Source organism: Molothrus aeneus, chromosome 3 (genome assembly GCF_037042795.1).
Source record: "Molothrus aeneus isolate 106 chromosome 3, BPBGC_Maene_1.0, whole genome shotgun sequence".
NCBI classification, from domain to species: domain Eukaryota; kingdom Metazoa; phylum Chordata; class Aves; order Passeriformes; family Icteridae; genus Molothrus; species Molothrus aeneus.
The window spans coordinates 47,091,667-47,106,103 of NC_089648.1; the positions used below are offsets into that span (position 1 = coordinate 47,091,667).

At 33.9% G+C, this 14,437-nt stretch overlaps 1 protein-coding gene across 1 annotated transcript in view; it reads right to left on the reverse strand.

Annotated features, from left to right (window-relative positions):
* The window catches only part of ADGB (androglobin), a 99,689-nt gene that overhangs the window by 34,949 nt on the left and 50,303 nt on the right, over positions 1–14,437 (reverse strand). The window contains exons 14-20 of the mRNA XM_066546830.1: positions 13,680–13,845; positions 11,722–11,785; positions 10,001–10,103; positions 8,720–8,852; positions 7,123–7,237; positions 5,529–5,696; positions 3,417–3,555 (exon numbers count right to left, since the gene is read on the reverse strand). Of these exons, the coding sequence (XP_066402927.1) occupies positions 3,417–3,555; positions 5,529–5,696; positions 7,123–7,237; positions 8,720–8,852; positions 10,001–10,103; positions 11,722–11,785; positions 13,680–13,845 (888 nt within the window). The remainder of the gene's footprint in view (positions 1–3,416; positions 3,556–5,528; positions 5,697–7,122; positions 7,238–8,719; positions 8,853–10,000; positions 10,104–11,721; positions 11,786–13,679; positions 13,846–14,437) is intronic.

Genomic DNA, 14,437 nt, shown 5'->3' on the forward strand with positions numbered 1-14,437 from the left:
GGCAAAATAATGAGGTCTTAAATATTCTGATCTTTCAAGGCTTTTTAACTTAACATTTCTTAATATTTTTTCTTGTAAGCAGAGAAATGTATATTGTGAAATATTTTTAATCAATCAGTCTTGAGCTAGTGAATGCTTTAAGTCCATCAGTATTGAACTAATGGATATTTCAAATTTGACATTATGATTGGAAACAGATTTGTCAAAAATCTCTGACACACCTTAGCTCTTAATCAGAAGACACTGTGCTAATAATAAAACTGAAACTTTCAAAGTAGCCTAGCAAGACACTGTTCCCCATAAAATCACTGCAGTTCCTGGAGGCAATGTAGGAAGGATTTTTTGAAAAAGAAGTATTTTGCATGTACTCAAGAGGCATTTTACATATTCAACCAAATAGTGTCAAACTTTCCCTCACCCCTTATTAGAACTCCAGTTCAAATCCAAAGTGCAAGAAGAAACGAATGTTCAGAATTCTCTTTTCGTTCACACAATGCAACACAACACAACCAAATAATCAATCATCTTAACCTATGTTTCTGGAGGAGAGAGAAGCTTGTTCTGAAAAAGAACTGAGCAGGACTTTCCAAATACAGTTTCACAGTCAAGATAAGCTTATAGAGAACAGCTTGACTTCTAGATAAAATTTCAGACCAGAAGGTTTTAAGAGAACTGTACACAAAGGGCACTCCACTTCCAACTTGGAAGTTGGAATTTATCCACGAGAAAGAAATGTAGCCCCTGAAATGTGCCTAAATGACTGTTAAGTGTTTGAGACTCTTGAAAATCAGTGCCACAGACCTCCACTGACTCCACTGGTTCAATATTGGGCCCAATGAAACCTAGACAAGGTAAAAAAAGAAAATGTGCAACAGAGAGCAGGCAGGCATCCTGATATGCTTCCTTTCCCAGGAAACATCACATACCTCTGTAAATTCACTACCTCATGATTGCCCAAAGTTCTGCAGGGCCCCTTTATTCACTCTCCTCCCAGAATACAACAGAAGAACCATGCCATGGGGAAGCACTCAGCTTCAGATACTTCCATGTTTTTTTCAATGTTCACATGACATGGTCTTCCACTTGCGTCTTGTGGCTCTTCTGCTAATTGCTCCTTGGGGATGGATGATACTTGGCAGTCAAATAGATATGACTAGATCATTTTCAGGATGGCTTCTCAGAAACCTCTGCAGCCATGACCACTAACTGCAGTAAACCATAATATCCTTGCCCTTGCTAAATCTTGAGATTAATTCAGCACACAGTGAAAAATGAATATGCCAATATAAAATGGAGGTGCTATTTAAAAAAAAAAGCTCAGATTTGACCTGATATACTTGCAGACCCAGATGACAGAAATATTTTATTCATCTCTTATGGTAGTTTACACTGATGTCTGTCAGGTTCCAAAAGGTTACAGCCTCAGGTCTTGACAAGATTTGAGCAACCAACCTGACAATGCAGCAGAGCTAATGTGGGGGCAGGGCATTCAGCTGATGCCAATCCTTCTAGGCCTTTCTACAATGTGCTTTGCAACTGGTATTTCCTGCTATCTACCTCTTTCCCCTGACAGTTCACTTGGTTTATGCTTTATTTCTTTATGTTTCTGGAAGGAACCTGAACAAAAGCATGCATTTACTCCAAAGCAATCTTTATTAAGCAGGGCAAAATGCCAATAAAGGTCAAAAAATGTCCAATATCAATAAAACCAAAGGGAAACAATTACCTTTCCAGTCCAATAGGGATCTCCTGTAATTTAATTTTAGAAAAACAAATAGTTTAAAAGGGTATATTGGACACTGGAAGAAATAAAACTGAAACAGAACTTTCTTCCTCCATATATTTTTTCCACTTTTTTGATTCACTGCCCAACTCATAAAAAATATTCTGTCACAGTGGATCTCATACTTTAGTAATTTAAGAGATCTTTGTTACAACCTGTCAACTGTGCTAATTATTCAAATCTATTTAAAAAATGTCTTCTAATGCTGACAAGTGTTTAAGGGTTTTTTTTTGAATGCAGAAATCAGTAGCACAGTAATCTTTAAAAAATGCGACAGGTGTTGTTTACTTTAAATGGTTTGATAAATGTCAATATGCTGACCCTTGCAACATACTCTTGTCATGGGATGTAATTCTCTGAAAAATACCTGGTGCCTCATAGTAAGAATAACCTTCAGATAAGAGGAGATTCAAAGGAAAGTTCCCAGTAAAGAGAGACAAATTATATGTGCTTATAAGTGCTTTCTTAAAGGGACAAAATATTACAACATTGTGTCAGTAAAGATATTTGTGTAAATATCTTTAAATTTGAATTTAGTTTTTTTATACTACTTTTCCAGAATAAATGACTAATCAAAGGAAGTTAGTATCATTTTTTTTTTGATCAAGTAGAAAGACCTTATTCTGTAAGTTCACAATAGACAAAGCAAAAGCTAAGTACCCATAAAAAGCCTTCAAACGGTGATCGCGTCTCTTCCCATCAATCAGATAAATTATTTTTCTGTTCTGATATGAAATCAAGTACATAAGGCTTTTATGGTTAAACTAGATGCTAACATTAATAGATTAAAAAGTTATAGAGACTGAAAAATAAGTCCTAAAATGGAAAAGAGCCATATATTTGGTTGCCAGGCAAACTTAATTCTAACTGCGCAAAACTCCAGCCTGCATAAAAAATGAAGCAAAGAAACAGTGGGAAGAGAATTATCCCATATTTATTGTAATAAATATGTTGGCCTTCCAATGGCTTCTCTCAGAGTATGTTCAGGTACACAGCACTCCCTGATACAGGCTGGAGAAGAGGCAGTTGGTGCTGTAGCCAGTTCCACACTATACGGGTATGACTAGCCAGCCAATTAGCCAGCCAACACAGTCATTTCCCAAATAACAAGCTTAAAAAACAAGCAATCAAGCAAGCAAGACAACAAAAATTTAAATACCCCTCCCCCCAAAAAAAAACCCAAACAAAAACCTCTCAACCCAACACTAAGAAATACCTGAACTTTCAATGAAGGTACTAACTTGAGCCTTCCTTCACTCTCATTTTGTGAACAATACAGGCATTGAAGGTCTTTTCAGCTGATGATTTGAATGAAAGAGATGAGGTGCAGTACAACAGGTAAAAAATGCAGATGTTTGCTAATGTTTGTTAATACTGACAAATGCAACTCAAAGAAGACCAAGGGCAGTTTTATAAACTAACAAAGGGTAAACAGACTTTCTGGAACAAAGAATAGGATCATTTCTGTTCTGAGATGAGCCTCGGATGTCCTTTCAACAGTAAAAGTCTTAGTCTTAAAAATTAATTGCGCCTACTTAAGCAAGAAAAAACAAGAAGAGAGAAGAGTTGGCTTCATGACAATAAGAATGGGCAGAAGTGATATTTGAAGTGATTAGCAATATCAATACATTACCTGAAAACACAATGTCATCCCCAGAAATATTAGTGATTTCAAAATCCAAAGTAAAGGACCTGAAGGCAAATTTATATCTGTAAAGGTCCTTCTTGTCTGATACATATTCAATCAAAAACCAAAATGCATTGTTGAAAATCTAAAATCAGAAAGAGGAAAATAATGATTCATTTATGAAGATTTATTTACATTGCTTCTCATTATTGTTTCAAAACCTGTTTCCCTCTTCTCTTACCATGTATAAATGAAACCTTTAACTTCTCTAACAAATATTGTATCTGAAAATTAATCCCAACTGTAGGACTATAGTGCTTCAAGACAACAACAGAGACAAAACCTGTTTCATGCCTGGCTTATAAAAACAAGAAAATAGGACTTATTATACAGTGTGTTTATCACCCAGAAACATCCTAGTTTATGTGTAGAGGGTTGATGACCTCATACTAGAGGACAGAAGAACATATAATTGCTATAATGACAATGGGAGTTCTAAACTTGAGGTTTCAGGATAGAGACAGGTAACTTAATGGGAATGCTTTCAGGATTAGGAAATACCACAGCATGGGAAGATTTGGCTCTATATTTATGCTTTGACATATTGATTCTCTTTAAAGAGCAGAAATCCAGTCTTTTCCTCCCCCACTCCTAGTAGATAGGAATTTTAGAGTGTGTTTTACAGAAACTAGTTTCATAATCTGAGTTTAAGAACATAGTAACAACTTACTGGAAAAGACAAGATTTTTATGTTTCATTGCCCTTAGTTTCAGATTTTTCTGCTTTCTGGAAACATATTTTATGTATTTTAATACTAATAAATATTTTGTTTATTTTTAAATTTGTAAAACTAGGAAAGAAAGAATACAGTGGATCCTTTCTTGTATTCAGAACAATTTTTCACTGTTTCTATTAAAGACAGATAATTTCCATATTTTCATCCTAGAATCACTGTTAGCTCAGTGCCTTTCATTTATCTAATTTCTTTCTTTTTTTTTTTTTTCAGCTCTACATTGGTCTTCTTAGAGGAGGAGAAATTAAGTGATATATGTATTTATGACTACTGAATTTTTCTTTAGGTCTCAAAGTTTTGCACATACTTCACATGAACACCTGCATTTAAAATTTGTTTATTCCATTCCTGACTTCAAAGCAATTTTTTTTCCTGGTGGATTTGGCATGTAAATTACCTCTTTCATGAGTGGTGTACCTGTAATCATTCTTTATTAATTCTGTTATTGTGCTGAATTTTAGCTGGTGTCCAGCCCATGTATAAAAGTGCTAGTGTTCTAATTTTTAATATCAGTAATTACAAAAAATATTAAACCATTTTTTCTATTCAGTCTTCTAATATATGCATAACAGTCTAAACTGCATGAGCATTCTAGTACTTTGATGAAAATAAATGAATCTAGAATATATAAAATATTGACTTTAGAAAAATCAAGTTATAGCAATATGATCAACATTTGCATACACATAAAGACTAGTGTATCTTCTATAAAAATGGATTGTTGCAATCTCTTTATAATATTGGAAAGCTATACCATAGAGATCTACAGAAAAGTGTAATGTTTTCATTATGTATCTTTAATTTATTGTGCATAGAGAGCAGAAAAGTTGAATAAGAATGGTGTAGTTTCAAGACACAGAGAAAACCAACCTGGAATACTGTGAATGAAATAACTCATTACTGCTTCAGAAATATAAGCTGTAATAATGTTTTCCTGGTCCATCAACAATAGGCACAGAAAGCCAACATTAGACTTTTCTGCATTTCAGGTAGTATCTTTCAAATTCAACATGAAGTTTTCATATAAACACAGCTAATCCTTTCTGCCCCAAAGTATGCTAAACTAGATCAACAAAAAATAGACTCTATTTAGAATGTGCTACTCTGTGCACATTGAAGTTTCTCGTCTTAAAAAAAGATAATTATCATACAGTTGCAAGTTATGTAATTTGGGCTTACTCTTTATAATGAATGCCACATTCACAGTATGCAGGTGGTCCTTGCCAAGTGCACAGGCATTGTTTTGAAGAGGGTAATGACAACATTAAGCAGTTATCCAGCTTCTGTAGCTTTCAGATATGCACTTGTTCAAATTATTTGCTCACCTTGATATTTTCTTCAGCTCTTTTAGCATCCTGGAGGCCAGGAGGACAATAAGCTACTTCCAATTCCTTCAAGGCTTTAGGAAGCTCATCCTTACTGCTGTAATTATTTATCACATTTCCAACAGCTCTCAGTATAGCTGTACCCTGTTCTATAAATCGAGAGCTCTCCTGAGGAAAGAGAATAAACCAACCATTGTTAGATTTTAAGATTTTCTTTGGTTTTCATTCTGGGCCATGACAGAAGACAAGCATTTTTTTCTCTGATGAATTACAAAACTTTTGGAATTCATTCAGTTGTTCTTAATATTATAAACTGTAAATCAATTATGTCTCTGATACTCAAAAGCATATCAATTTCTCACTGATTTTAGCGAGTGAAATAAATAACAGGCACCATAAGATATATCTATTCATTGTTTTGTTTTTCCTTTATCATTAGTCCTAGGAAATTTAATCAAAAATAAGACCCAAATAGAGACTTTCTACTGCAGTGATAATAGTGTCAGTTGAAGTGCTCTGCATCTTCTGTTATGGAAGGACAAATTATCATTAGTATCCTGCTGAAAGCAATGATCAAATACATGCTGCCTAAAGTATCAATAATCTTCATCAGGATTTCTGTGCAAGAATGTGAACACTCCTGCAAATGACAGCCTGCAAAGAAGCTGCTTCAAAAAAAAGTACAGGAAAAACCCAAGGATAAAATTCTGCTTTATTTTCTTGATGAGAAATACCTTTTCATCCAAAAATTGAAGGCAAGGAGATAATACAGCCACAAGATATTTTTAATGATCCAACTTCTTATTTTTCAACTTTTTTATCACAATAAATATGATAGATTTGCACAAGCTGTTTTAGGATCTATTATTAGGACCCAGAATCTATACTGCTATGTAAATTTGCTGTTACACTCACCTTTTAAAACATTTTGGCACAAATGTTCTCTAGAAAATATATTCCCTCCCCTCAGGGTCTTCAACAAATATTTGGGCCTACTGCTTGCTAGAGAAACCTTGAAAATATGGATGACAGTGGTGTCTGGATTATGGACAATGAAGAACAAAAGCTGTAGTGATTTCTCCCCTGGGCCTTTTATCTCAGCTATGAAAAGTTGTTTGATTAAATGACTCATTTTACATATAAAAGCTGCTTTCAGACCTGGTGAGTAATATGTGATCTCATGGGACCAAACATACTTCACTGTTGTGAGGTTATATTTAAATAGGCAGGTACTTTTTAATACTAATTAATATTTATACATGTATTTTATGACATGCCTCAAAGAGTGAGTTATACCTACCCTGACATATATATTTCAACAAAAGCATTTTTCATATTTTATGCTGCACTTCTATGTAAACCACAATACTACCCCATTTTAACTTACATATTTATGTAAAATAATTTTTGCACTATACATCCAGTACCTATTGTGCTGTAAAACACATATTTTTTTTGCCCTTACCAATTTCATATTAAAATTAATACTATACCATTGAATATAATAACTCTAAATGGAAATCCAATACTACTTCACTTTAATTAGTAGTCAGAAAAACTGTTATCACAATGTTTGATTAGTCATTATGCACACCTTCTGAAGAGCTGGCATCACAGCATCCTCTTCTCCAAAGACACATGGCACCATGGTACACAGCTGAATGTGGTGCCCTAAGGGACAAGTTACTGTGAAGAGCAGGATGTGTCGCCTAAAATCAATAAAAAACCCAAACAAACAACTTTTTTTTTTAAATTGCAACAATTCTTAAGGTTTTTCTTTCACGCATTTGGTAATATCATTGTCAGAATTGTATTTAGGTGAAGAAGCTTATCCAGGCCACAGCTTCAACATGTTAACCAGAGATTCAGCAATGAGAGCAAGAAAGGAGAGTTCATGCCCCCCAGATAGACTGGTAGTTTTTAATTACATCTTCTTTTGACTGAAATTTAAAGGCTCCTTAGCCACTAACAGACAGTGGGAAGAGAACACCTTCCATGCTTACCAAGTGACTTCTCTTTTGGAATGAAATGGGGGAGTGCTCAATAAGCCCATTTGTCTCCCACACCTTTTGTAAATTAAATCTGACTTTTGTCTCGCACTGGAGTAAAGAGGATCAAAGGCGGGAAGCTTATAAATTTGAGTTGATGGTATCTCTGTTAGCTTTGAAATTTACAGGTGCAAAAAGATACACATTTTTGGCCCCCCTACAGTACAGAGAGATACAGCTCTTAGAACTACGCTGAGCAAATACATGTAAATCCAGAACTAGATGTGAATGTAGTCTATAAACATAATAATAACTATTCCAGCTTTAGTCTGAATCAAATCAATTAAAGACCTCTATTAAAGATCTGACTTAATTTCAGTATGCTAGAGTTGTCTATTTTTTTCTTTGCCTATTGTGTACTTTCTTTCTATGCCTATTTATTTGACATCTTACTTAATTTTTAAAAATACATTTTGTTTCATCTCTTTGAATTTTAACCGATGATTTTCTCTTTTTGGGAAAGTAGAAGGCCTCAGTTAGTTAGGCAGGAATATTATGCTTATGGCAGGACATGAAGATGTCATTTTCCTGGTTTCCCTGGAAGGGTTTTCAGAAAATAACATATCAAGGGCTCTTGCTTTTTATCTATTTCTTTATTTTAAACAATCAGCCAATGTCCCACACTGAATATTTAGAGTTACATGCAAAAAGAAAAAATCATATTAAGCAATATGTGAATGGGAAGTAAGATATGCAAGACCTCATGAATAATTTCCCCTGTCATGTTTCTTAAATCCTTTTTCAAGAAAACCATTGAAACCTCCTATGGTAGCATCATGCTTTTACAGTTCCACTAAGAATGCTAATTCTTACATTTTTCTTGCTACTCCAGGGAATATTTCAAATCATTCTAGTTAGAAATGCTTTTAAGTAGGAATTTGTAGGAATTTAAATATATTTTTTAGCAAGTCAGTATGATTTTTCTTGTTAAATAGTCCTAAGTAAGAGTAAAGAACTCAGAATTGTTATAAAAATATTGGTAGATTCACAGTAATTTGGCAGTCTTACCAAATCCTAGCTATCAACCAGTCTTATACTCCCAAAACTTATGTTTTAGAAAATAAACTTCACTGGGTTACTGTGTAAACAATCATTTCAAGCCTTAACTAAAGAGTCAGGACAGAAATGAAGTCTCATACATACCCAACAGGAAGATTTACCACAGTAGCTTTGGTTGCAGATGTCTGCATTTTTAACACGAGTTCTCCAGGAGCCACAGATTTCCAAGAGAAATATTCAACCCTCAGCACACCTGTTGAACATTCTTGTTGAGTACCTAGGTTAAGAAAACAAAACAAAACAAAACAAAACACTACCCACATAATATGGAGAGGGTGAATAAAATTCAGACACACCTGTGCAGAATCTGCACCTACTTCACAATCATTAAAATATTAATTTAGGTTTTGCTAACACAAAAAAAAACCAGTCACTTAAAATGCATCGGTGGTACAAAGCATGGCTTATTTGTACTATTTGCTAGAAAAGAATGGTTATAAAATGTGTTATTAAGATGTTTACATCTGATGCCTTGAGAGGCTATGTAGAACAGAGGCTAGATGGTGTTAAAGAAATAAAGTAGGTATTTATTAAAAGCTTAGGGTATCACATCAGGCATCTTCCAAATCACCTAAGGCTGCTGTAAAAGTCCAAACAAATCCTTTCTGTCCACATGAAAATTAAGTAAATAGCCATAAAAATATGGCTATTTATTTAATATTTAATTAAATAAATATAATTATTTTTATTTATTTACATGTATAGCTTACAGTTTAATCATCTTAATAGAATGGTCAGTTTGCTTTTTTGAAGCATGCTTTTAGTTCTCTCTACTCCACTCTAGATGCATTAAATTACATCCATGTCAAGTGTTTAAATATCTGATTAACCTAAGCCAACTATCATAAAATGCCATCACTCTCCTGAATTCCACTCTATGTTTTTAATGAAATACAAGGAATTATTTAAATCATTCAAGTTGTTAGGTTTTGAAAAATCCAACTTAAAGGTTGGATTGGGGCTTATTGTGTACCAGTTTAAAAATAATTTCAGAAAATTACTTTTGTTATATTGCTGTTTTTGCTGCATTGTGATCAGCTAAGGCATAAAGTAGCTTGCAAGAATGGAATTTGTAGAAAAGAAACCACAAGAAACACAAGAAAATCCATTCCAGAAATATACAGATGAAAAGCTTCCAGCAAATTATAACAAACAGAAAAGGGATTCTTTCATGAAAATTCTCATCATCAATGAAATAATGATCAAGCATGGCTTGAATATTAGTGTATTCCTTAAAACCAATTTGACTATTTCAAACTATTGCTAAACTTTCAAACTGCCCAATTAAACAATAGATAAACACAACAGCACATTCAAGAATGGGAAAACACAACACTGACATGTGCTTCTGTGTGTTGGCCTTACCTTCAGTGACATACCAGTGTACTAACGCAGAAAAGCTAACCAGCATTTCAATGGGCATCACACTGTCCACAAGTAAATAATAGAAGACTTCCTCATCAGAAGACTGTATAGAAAAATGGACATTTGTTCATTCACTTGCACTTAATGCTGTCCAACTGGCCTTATCAAAGTAGGAGTAAGATTTTAGATATGGTGACTTAAGGTATGGTATGGGAAGTAAGCAATTAATTGTCACTACTTCCAAATTTCAGAACAAGTCATTTAAGCCCAGAGACTCATGCTGCATGTAAAATAGTGTTCACTTAAGAAATAAAAGGAAACAGAACTTTTTTTGCATGAGAATATATCTACTTTTATATTATACTGTCATATGTACCAAAATGCAGTACTTTTAACTGCCAAACAATAATTAACAGAAGACCAAAAATTTTGGGTTTTGCTGCAACTTTCTGATTCTAATTAATTACAGAAAACTTAAAAGAAATAAGTACTCTTTGAATTTGTAGATATGAGTGATCCTCCCTTACAAAGGGGTTTTTCTCCTACAAATCTCTATGAGGACAAAATCTTTCTCTCTTAACTTTAATACATTATTCCTATGCCAATATTAGAAACTATAGAATGATTCTATTGCTCCTGGTAATTCTTCAAAATCTTATGGTGAATGAGCTTCTTTCTTCAGAACTATTACAGTACAGGTCTTCCTGGATATTCCAGAGCTATATAAATCCATTTTTTGGGTATATATATCCTCCTATCATAATATGAAAATGTTCTTTTATAAGCATGATACAGAATTTACCTAATACTGTAAACATATAATCTCTTTCAATGTTAGAAATTGAAATGGTTTTACAGCAAAGGGTTAGGGGTTTTTTTGGCACAAGAGCACACAGGCTTACACAGTCTTAATGCTGATTATGGCTTACAAAAGTATATAGTGCAGTCATTAGGAAAATTTCTTGTGATGTGATTACAGAGAGGTGGGAAATTGCAGGTATACTGCAATTATGGAGCATTAATCCATGTAGTTAATCTTCTCAGTACAGGATTTTACATGAACTTCACGCCTGGAGTTTACATTTTTGTACTCTACAATTACACTTCAGATACACTATAAAATAGGAGCTGGGACAGGACATTCAAGCATGTTGAATAACCTCCTGATAATATGAACTAATGGCAGGTTTAGAGAAATTCCATTATTCAAATGTAACTAGAGAGTATTTCTAAATCCCCGCAGCAGGGTGCTGTAAATAGCAAAAAGACTTAGCATTTACAGAGAAAATGGAGTGTTATGCTAAACATACTCACAGTTTGGATTTTAGGTAACAGGGGAAGATGAAGGAGAATTGAAGAGCAGATTGTGTAGCTGGATCATCATTAAATTCAATTTAAGCATCAAATTGTGAAGAGGTAGTTTTAAATCAAAATAAAGAGTGTTGGAGATCTGATTCACTATCATTTTTCTTCACATAAGCCATTTTTTTGTTATTGTGCAGTAGCTTTCCACAGCATTTTTCCTTTTCTTAAACACATATATATAATGCTACATATTTTCTTGCAAACATACATTTGTATTGACTACAATAATCTTAATGCATTATTATTTTTCAGTAATAGCAGTTCTGTATGCTCTACCAGTATCCTTTAGGATTATATGTATTATCTAATTATGTAAGACTTTAAAAAGAAAAAGAAAGCACAATACAGTCATTTACCGTAAAACTTGTCTTCTGATAATTATAAGCATATATATTTGGCTTGTGGAAAACATACAGCCTCCTAAGAAGAATATAAAATTGAAATATAAGATATTTATGACTGTAAGAAAATAATCAGCAGATATTACATAGTTTAGGTAAATGCCTATTTCATAGCACAAGACATTTATTTTACTTTCACAAGTCAGACTCACGGCGATTCCTCAAAAATGGTTCAACACTTTTGGTTATAATAAAGGTGAATAAGTTTAATCTCCAGAGAAAGCAGCTGAAATTAATTCTTATATTTGCTGCATTTCTACACTTTTCCATTGGAGGTCAGCCCACTAATTAGTTTATTTTCAACCTGTAAATGGTAACATGCTAATATTACTCTAAAACATCCATACCCACATAAAAATTACTGGAATGAAGTTTTATACAAAATATAACTGAAAGATGGACTGTTTTATATATTTTATTAATGTTTTTTTTCAGTCCTGTGCTGTTTGCAGACCTTCAGAAAGCTATATAGTTCCTGACTACAATTTTTTCTGATTTTGATTTCACCAAGGGAGGCATAAGTGGCTTCAGCTTTAATTGAGGATGGAATCAGATCTGAATCAATGCTGTTGTTACTCAGAAACTTCACAGAAATCCTGATCTACTGCTGGCATATCAATTCCTACAATGACTGAAATATTCCTCACTTCTCAAAGTGATATGGACTATGAACATTCTTCTTATTTTCAGCGTATTAGAGTGGTAGGCATGACAGAGAAGGAAAAGCTTTCAACTGAACAGACATGTAAAATCAAAATCTTAGGTGCCTAATTTTTTCTGAGGGATAAATTCTTCAAAGGTCAATGAAGATGCTCTGTTAACAGCTACTTTATCAGTTGACTGTGAAAATAAACTCTCACTCATTTAGAGATAAGAAACTGACAAATGTTTTTTGCCTTAATTAGTATTAATATTGGTCTACAAAAGGTCAACAGTACTTTAACATTTGGCTAATAAGGTAGAAAGTTCTTATTTCACATTCTCTGTATGTGACCAAGACTTTTAAAGGAAATTAAACTGCTTGTGATACTTTTTTTTTCTGAATGTCCTATCTTCCTGGACCTAGGACTACCTAAAAGTAGCATGGAAATCTTAACAAGGTCTAAATTGATCTATGGCTTTTTATTCCTAAATTTCCTGTACTGCTGGCTGGTGTAAAAGTTATACATTCTTCTTTATAGAGTCAGTAGAATTTAAACACTTATTTATGAAAATAGAAGCTTCATAAAGAAACCTCAGTTACACATTCAAACAAGAAAAGAACTGGGTGAATTTTCTCTGATAAAATTACTTCCCTCAGCAATCTTATATTCTCTAAAGGATCTAAAGGATATGTATTGTACCAGGCTCCTTAAATCTGAAAGACAGAAGCTGAAGATATGATGCTACAAGTACACTAGCTTTTTTATGTTTTCAGAGGCATAAATGCCTTGGAACTATAGTGAAAAGGGAGTGAGACAAAACATCTAATTGATCAAGCAAAGCTATACTGATGGCAACAGATTTCAACAACATTTTTTTTCTTTAGAATTGCGTTGTCTTGATGCAGACTGTGCCTGTCCAGTGCCTCATGGGTGGTAAAAGCACCTAATTGCCACAACACTCCATGACCTACAATCTTCCACCCCAGCTGCAGTCTGACAGCTGCTTTATGGAGCTGGTGTTGTGTTCTCCACTGTATTCTGGAGGACACACCCAGGGCACAGAGCAGGGCTGCAGCCACAGACCCTCAGCTGTCAACAGGGACAGTACATATGGTCTGAAGAGTAACCTTGAAGCCACCCTGAAAGGCAGGATAGCTATACAAAGAAGACCTGTTATGATGATGCAATTTTTATATAACCATGTTTTGAATTTTACCATTGTTATACAGTATATTGTATGGAATAAAACCCAAACCCTCTATTCCTTACTGAAAACAAATACAGAAGTCTTCAAAGGTAATCCAGGTTTCCCTGGAAACTGAAATCTTTTCTGATGCTGTTTCATCCTTTGATTTAGTCCCGGTCTGGCTCTTCGTATCCATATCAGCTCTTTCTGACATTTGTTTTGTATCTAAACTGATATTGTCATGTTCTTCTGCAAAGATAAAAAGACACACAGAACCAATACAATGACAATATGAAATTTAAAGTAGTATCATTCTTAAAAATTACCCTAAAATTACAAGAAAATTATGCATACATCAGTTATTATGCATACAGTTTAAAACTAAAAGCTATCCCACTAACCTAAATAACTCAAATGGTGACTGAAGCAACTATATACAGAAATTAAGGGTTTGAATCTGCAGCTGCTTAAGTAGTTTGCCTCAATAAACTACCACATATTGAACTGCACACTAGAATCTTCAAAATCAGCTTGTTAGGTATACATACATATGATTTCAGCAAACCTAAATTCATCTATATAAAGAAAAATACATCCCCTTGTCCAAAGCTTCTATTCAGTGAAAGGCTAATGAGGCAGCATTTTACAACGCACAGAAAAAAATATAGAGAAATTTGGAGGACACAAAGGCCTAGCCTTGCCTCTGATACTTAGTACCTCTATGATGCTACTCACACAAATCAAACTACTTCTACACAGAAACAGATTTGTACTAAATCACATCAGAAAATCAGAATTAATGTCAGATTCATGCCAAAATATTAACACGTAGCCAGGTTTT